General features: G+C 33.5%; 1 protein-coding gene across 1 annotated transcript; it reads right to left on the bottom strand.

The window, feature by feature from the left end:
* Positions 1 to 285: 285 nt before the first annotated feature.
* On the bottom strand, positions 286 to 3,199 carry LOC110663389 (xyloglucan glycosyltransferase 4). Its single transcript, XM_021822669.2, has 4 exons — positions 2,183 to 3,199; positions 1,800 to 2,108; positions 1,302 to 1,706; positions 286 to 1,210 (listed from the first exon to the last, which is right to left on the bottom strand). Exons 1-4 carry the CDS (start codon positions 2,819 to 2,821, stop codon positions 575 to 577), a joined length of 1,989 nt encoding a protein of 662 aa, XP_021678361.2. The 5' UTR covers positions 2,822 to 3,199; the 3' UTR covers positions 286 to 574.
* Between the last annotated feature and the right edge of the window lie 4,530 nt (positions 3,200 to 7,729).

Here is a 7,729-nt window from a genome sequence, read left to right as displayed (position 1 = left end):
TGGAACCAATACCCTCTGGTGAATAGATCTTGTTTTTTTCTGAATAATGGAAATTTTGCCTGCCTTGATTTTTTTCCCCCTTTACCCCCTAAATTCCATCATAGCCCATGCATTAATTTTTCTTTTTCTTTAAATAAGATATTCTTAAAACAGAAGAAACTGTTAGATTACCTAGGTAATAATAGCAGCCATTTTCTGATTAAGGATCCATATACCCAACAACTTAAATGAGCTTCAAGGATAATGCAATCTTGGAAAACTAGTACTAGTAATTAAAAGAAAAAGTTTCAAAAATATAATTTTTATATTGGCTCATCATTAATTATTCAGACTTGGATAACATGCACGGTATTGTACAAACTCAACTCTTCTCACCCTTACCTTTTGCCTAGTAAATTCCAGTAGCGTTATATCAACTTCTGTCTGTGGAGTAAACCAGTTCCATTGAAAGTTGGTTGCCAGGGAACTGGACCTCTTTTTTCTTTTTTTCTTTTTTTTTTTTCTGATTCTTTATAAACATCAAAATGCTTTAGCCTTAAGCTTAATCAGGAAAATCAAATATGCTAGCTGCTTCTCAGCTTACCTGCTCACCAATCAAGTCCAAGCCAACAACTAGAAAAGATAAACCTTGGAACAGCAAGTAGTAGAAATGAACTCCATGTGCAGATAACAGGCTTCTTGCTGCTGCAATTAGCAGAAGAAAAGCAAGTGCAAGCTCCTTCCTGTAGAGTCTATTTCTCTTTTTTACTCTAGGTGCTTCTTGTTCCTGGAGTTTACTTATCAAATTCAAACCAGACTCTGAGTGTCTCCTAAGGATTTTCTCTTCATTTGAAGATTTCGATTCCCTTTCAGAAAAAGCTAATAAATCAGACTCTGATGATCTTCCTGTCTTCTTTGTGACAACCCATTCATAAGCGCTTCCAAGCTGAAATAGCCCTGATACCATGGCATTGAACTTTGTTACAGACATGGTGTTCTCAAAGAGCAGGTATGGGACCAAGAAAGGGAAGGATTTGGGGGCAGGAAGAATGTTCAAGAAGGACATGAAAATGGGTATGTAACAAATTACCCAAAGAGGTAGTTCTGCCTCTGGTATGAACATTGTCAATGGAAGAATGATACAGAACAGTGTAAATGAGTAGAAGGGAAGTATAAGTTTCCTCAAAAGAAAGAAAAGAAATATGAGGTTGGACTTCTTCCACATTGGTATCTGCAAAGAACATTAAAAAATACAAACCAATTATATAAAATTTTGCAGATTTAGAACAAATCAAAGCAATAAACTGGGAAATCAAGCAAACCTTGGAAGTGATTATAGCAGGAAGGCACAAGCGGAACAGTTGCATAGGACCAGAATGCCAGCGATGCTGCTGTTTCTTATAAGCTTCATAAGATTCTGGCAACTCGCAGAGGACTTTTACATCATTGAGGAAGATGAATTTCCAACCATTTAAGTGTGCTCGAACAGCAATGTCCATATCCTCAACTGTTGTCCTCTCAAGCCACCCTCCTGAATCCTCTAAAGCCTTAATTCTCCATACACCTGCTGTTCCATTGAACCCGAAGAAATTGAGAAAAACACCATTTACCTGTTGTTCCACTTCAAAATGGAAGCACAGATTGATGTTTTGGAGCCTTGTGAGCAAGTTCTCATCCTTGTTCACAAAAGACCAGCGAGCCTGAAGTAGACCCAATTCAGGATTCCCCTGTCACAACATCATCACAATATTGTCAAGGGATGCTATCTTTATAATCACTAGAAATGAATTCTGCATTTTTTATTGTATACTAGATTTTACCTTGAAGTGAGGAATTGTTTGCTTGAGGAAGTCTGGATTGGGCTGAAAGTCTGCATCGAATATCGCGACGAATTCATATTCCCGGACATAGTCACAGCCCATGGCTGATTTAAGATTGCCAGCTTTGTATCCTGTTCTGATCAATCTATGTCTGTAGAATATATTGATCCCTTTCTGACGCCATGAAGAAACTTCATCTTTGATTAAGAGCTGCACATTTCCATCATCAGAATCATCTAGAACTTGAATTAACAACCTGTCCCTTGGCCAATCAAGCTGACAGGCTGCAGAAATGGATTGTGAATAGACCTAAAAACAATGCAAATTTCCAATATTAGATCCAGAAGAGGGTCAGTGAGAATGTTTTAGTTTAGTTTTGTTACCTCTTTCTCATTGCACATTGGAATCTGAACAAGAACCATTGGAAAACTTGAAGGATCCTCAATGTCATAAGCCTCACCATTTATCTCAGGCTTCAACTTCTTGTACTTAATCCAGAAACATCCCAGACAAAGAACTAGCCTGTCGAGAGATTGGATCAGGAATAGCACAGTACAGAATTTGGAAACCGTTATCACCAAAGGAGCAATATAATGAGCTCTAAATGATAACCAGGCCATATAACACCATTGCACTAGACCCTGAATCTCCCATGGATTTTTCAGATTTGAGCTCCAAATCTTGAAATGTGCAATAACTTCTATGATCAAAGCTACTATAGATATAACAAGAAATGCTTTGATAAATCTATACAACTTTCCTCTACTTCTAGGCTCCTCTTTACTCATTTTAGATAAAGCAAAGCGTTTCTTGATTGAAATAAATGTGGCTTTAAAAGCCAATGCCAACCACGAAACGCAAGTGAGAGCTTTATAAGCTTTGAGGAGAAGAACCCATGAGAATTGCTTGGGGCTCACAGCCTTTCGTTTCTCAGGAAACAAAGATGGATCTGAGGCATTGATTTCTACTATAGAGAAGTGGTTAGGCTTCTCCATGGTGACAACAACTGAGTTTGGAGCCATTTTCTTTTAGCTGGAGCTCAAATTCCACAGAAGATCAGAGAAAACAGAGCGACACTGACCAAGATCAGGAGCAGAACCAATACTTTGAATTGGGAATTCAGTTCTGAGATACATACATCATTGTAGACGAGAAAGAAAAAGAAATGATAAAATAAACCAAGAAATGATCTGTTTTATATAGTTTCCACTTCACTCTACATCTTTGGAAGCAGATTGGATACAGAATCCAGGATTTCAGTTTGACGCATGAGATTTAAAATCAAAGGGTAAGACAAATGCAAGAGAGACAGGCTGAGAGAAAGAGAGAGAAGAGGAACTCGATTTCATATGCTTTCTGTGAACTACTAATAAAGAAGGAGAAAGAATAGTACAATTTATTGTCTGCGGTCGGAGTTGGAAGACACAGCTCATATGCATACATATAATTCCTTTTTAGCGCCATGTAAGTCCACAGTGAAGTCTCTCTGTGAAAGTGAAACTGTCTTTCCTTTTATTAAAAAAAAAAATCCTTAAAATATCTATAATTACCATTTGAATCACTACAAAATTTTCATGATTAAAAAAAAATTATTTTAAGTAAAATAATTTTTTTCTTTTCTTTAATTTAATAATTTTATTCAATTATAAAAATATTTATACATAAATACATATAACTAATTAAATATTATAAATAAATAATAAAAATATTTCATGAAAAATATCTGTTTAAAAATAATTTTTGTAAAAAATATTTTTCATATTTAATTTATTTTTTAGAAAACAAAGAGAATTATAATAATATTCAATCAAGTCTATTAATATGCCCATAATTGATGGTCTTAATTAAGATTGGCTAAAAAAAGTATTAGAGTCAATTTTATAATTATAAAATTTCATATTTTAATTGAAATTATATATATATATATATATATATATATATATATATATATATATATATATATATATATATATATAGTTTGAACTTGTGTGATGATGGTCAAGAAGCGTGGGGGGTGACAACTGGGTACACTGACAATTGCAGATTACACCCCAAAAAGTTCTTCCAGCCTGATGAACTCGGCGCCACGGGATACTTGGAAGTATGGTCTGCTGAATTGAAAGAAAAAAAAAAACGCAAATAAATGAGTTTCCTTTGTCGTTTCTCCCCAATATACCAAGAATATTCTGGTTTTTTTCCCGTGAAACTTTGATCTTTACAGAATATAGACATTCCTTTTTCTTATTTTACAAACATTGACCTTGTTACTTGTGCTACGCTGCGGTTTGATGTGCAGTCGCTGGTGTCTAAAATTTTTTAAGTTCGTCATCATTTAAATTATACTAAAACTACTTTTTATATCTTAAAATATATCGTGTTAATATATAATAATTGTTAATTAAAATATCTACTTATAATTCGTGATAATGAAAAAAAAGGATTAAATTTTTCACTTTATTAACTTCTGACTTAATAACGAACCACGCCTAAGAAACTTAATTGGCGGGCACAAGACTGATATTATGGCTGTTTTTACAAACCAAATTTGACTCTCCATTCCTATGATAAGAAGGTTTGGGGGATGGGTATGTTAGATTAGTTCAGGATAAATTTACTTAGGAACTTTAACTTTCTTAAAAATTAATAAAACTAATTTATTTGATTGGTGTTTATTATAATTTCTTGAAAAGTAAAGAAAGTCACCTCACTTTTGAGAAAGTAATTTATTTATTCACATGAAAATAAGTTATTTTTTAGAAATTAAACTTCTCAAGAAATATAGAATTTGAGCCAAACAATGCCTTGGTAAAAGCTGAAAACCTATCCATTGGGAATTAAACCTTAAATTTCCAGAAAAAAGAACAAATTTAATTTGTTTAGTTGACATTTTTACAATTTCTTAGAAAATTAAGAAAGTCACCTTTTTCACTTCTAAAAAAGTAACTTATTGATCCAAACAATTCCTTAGTTATTGGTCATATGGAACAACGACTCAATTCAGATGAATAAGCATATGTGTATATTAGTAGTATGCTCTATAACATATCATTTGGTATGTATCTTGTACATATTTTTATTAATAAAAGACAATTATTCTTTTCTGTTTACATAATTTATCTATGTGTAATGGAGAAGGTCCATTAATATTTTGTTAGAAATATTATTCTTAAGTTATTAAAAATATGAGTGACAGTTTTTCTAGTACAAAATATCATAAAATGATTCACAATCAAGGATACTTCACACAGCATATGACTTATCCAGAAAGATTGTTATTCATGTTAGTTCTCAAAGAATTAGTATGAGATACTAATAAGTTAGAGTGGTGAGTCTCATGCCACATAACAAACATGATAGGCAATTATATGATAAGTAGGCCGAACTAGTGACGCTTATAACAAGCACATAGAGTTTACTCTTATCAATGCGTTGTCACAAAAATCATATCAGTGCATATAATCTCTCGACCTGAGATAACACAATTATCTTGTATATAGGTGGTTTGAGTTTGATACTGCTTTTCATATTCGTACTATGTATGGGTATACGGGCATGTGTTGGCTCCTACTGGTTATATATGGAGATAGGTGTTAGTCAAGATGGGATCTGTTACCCTAAGTAAATAGGGATGAAATCCTATGTTCATTTAATTGTTCTTGATGATTCAAGTTCCTGGCCAAGACAGATAGACTTAGCCAGGAAGGAGTTTCTGATAAGAAAGACTGATTAATCAAGAATTGGAATTAAAAGAGGACATAACATTCATGGCAAATGGAGTTTGACATTAACCATGACTCTAGCTAGAATTGAGATTTTATAACGAATAGATTTTAGTGCATGTTAACGTATGATTAAAGGTTCATGTTTAAAGTATTCCTGATTACTAATCGGGTGGTCATGGCATGCTATGCTAGGTGTCAATCATAGTCTATGAAATGCCTAGAATGATTTAGGGAAATCGTTTAAGGTAAGAAAGAGCTCTAATGATATTAAGAGTTAATATCATGTATCATTGCCGATTAGTAATGAGCTTAGTAAGTTACACAATTACACAAGTTATTCACCAAGTAATATTTTGATTTAATTGATTAATTAAAGATTTTAATTAATTAATTAATTATGTTTGATTTGCAATAAGATTGCAAAGTTTCTAGCATAACTTGAAACTGAATCTTGGATATAGGATGTATAATATAAATAAAATGGTGAAATTAATTAATTGAGATTAATTAATTAATTAATTTATATGTGATATATTGAGGGAGAAATTATAATTTTGGATTGAGAACTCAAAATTGTAAATAAGGGCAAAATGGTAATTGCACATGGTGACACGTGGTACTCATCAAGGTGTGCCAATTGTTTTCCAATGTGGAGGACAACTCTATGATGATTTATTCTTAGCTTGACACTTGTCTTAATGTGATTAAGACAACTAAAAAGCAAGATGGAATGAGAGGTTAACATGTGGCACAAATTAATTGTATTTTGTCTCTTGTATATAAATGCAAGATAAGAAGAAGAAGTCCTTCTTCTTTTTTTTGTTGTTGTTGGATGGCAACGCTCCCTCTCTCTCTTCTTCTTCTTGTTTTTCATTGATTCTTGAAAGAGAAAGCTTGGTTTCCCTTGAATTGATAGTGCTAGAAAGGGTTTCTAGTCACAATACATCCATATAACCTCACCTAAAGTAAAACCCCAAAAATTCAAGTGGTTGGCAAGCAAGTCAAAGGGAGATTTGGGGCTGCCATTGGTGAAACTTGGTGAGCTTGTGGTGGACAAGCTAGAGGAGCTATATTTGGAGCTCTTGGAGACTACCAAAGGGAATAAGAAGGGTGATTCTGCGCCTTGGAGGTTAAAGAACATCAATCCCTCTTTTAATTAGGATTTAATGTGATTAAATACTAAACCTCAATCCTTAATGGCAAATGAATCCATGTTAAAAGGATGTTTTGACATGCCTATGGGCATTAGAAGTTGGCTAGGTACATAATTTATTTGGCATGTCACACGAAACCCTAGTTGAAATTTTGAATTCCAATTTTCTAATGGCCCTAAACACGCTTCCCAATGCTTTTCAACTAGTATCAGAGCCACTATATTTGCCATTAGAATTGATTTTGGGACTCAATTATGTGATTAGATGAGGTTTGGGTTCATTTGAATGAGATTTGGATGGAGAAAACCCAAGAATAACCTAATTGCCAAAAAGAACACGGACTGGGCGTGTCCCAGGCCACGGGCCATTTTCTGGAGGTCAGTGATCATAGCCCAGGCATGTAGCGACACACGGCCCGTGCTTTCTCAAGCCTCGACCCATGTTTCTTTCTGCCCGACAGCGACACGAAACACGACCCATGTAATTACGCGCTAGGGGCATGTAATCTTCTGCCAGGGGTGTGCTTTGGCTGAATTTTTGAGTTTTTATACAATTGTTGTGTAATTTGTGACCTGAAATCAAGCATGGACCTAATTAAATGATTTAATTAGGATTTCTAACCACACAAATAATTTTTGAAAATTGTTTTTCATAAAAATTGAATTTGGGAAAGGTTCCTAAATTTAAAATTAATTTGAATAAAATTCAAATTGAATGTTGATTGAATATGTGATATTCAATTTAATTTAAACATGTATATTTATGTTTAATTGTTAAATGACAAAATGCATGATGGATGATCATGGACAATAAAAGACCAATGTGATTGAATTTATTTCTTTTATTTTCTTTTGGGATGTAATAATAATTAATTTTATTTTAGTGGCATGTATATAAATGTTATGTTAACTTAGGATGTATTTTTATTTATTTAAGGACTTTAAAGTCCAAATTGTTGAAAATTCACCTTGGTATGCCAAGGGTTACAATGTAATTGGATTGCAAGAATAATAAGGAGGTCAAGAGCATTGGTGGGACCAGTGAGAGGAAATCA

The sequence above is a fragment of the Hevea brasiliensis genome, chromosome 15 (assembly GCF_030052815.1).
Source record: "Hevea brasiliensis isolate MT/VB/25A 57/8 chromosome 15, ASM3005281v1, whole genome shotgun sequence".
NCBI lineage: Eukaryota > Viridiplantae > Streptophyta > Magnoliopsida > Malpighiales > Euphorbiaceae > Hevea > Hevea brasiliensis.
This window is presented reverse-complemented; position numbering and strand designations above follow the sequence as displayed.

Bases quoted from the DNA above. Each gene is read 5' to 3' on its own strand.
- LOC110663389 (XM_021822669.2), bottom strand. From the start codon at position 2,821: ATGGCTCCAAACTCAGTTGTTGTCACCATGGAGAAGCCTAACCACTTC. The intron at 2,109-2,182 runs GTAACAAAACTA...CATTGTTTTTAG, and splicing joins CAATGTGCAATGAGAAAGAG to GTCTATTCACAATCCATTTC. The intron at 1,211-1,301 runs GTTTGCTTGATT...TGTTCTTTGCAG, and splicing joins CTGCTATAATCACTTCCAAG to ATACCAATGTGGAAGAAGTC.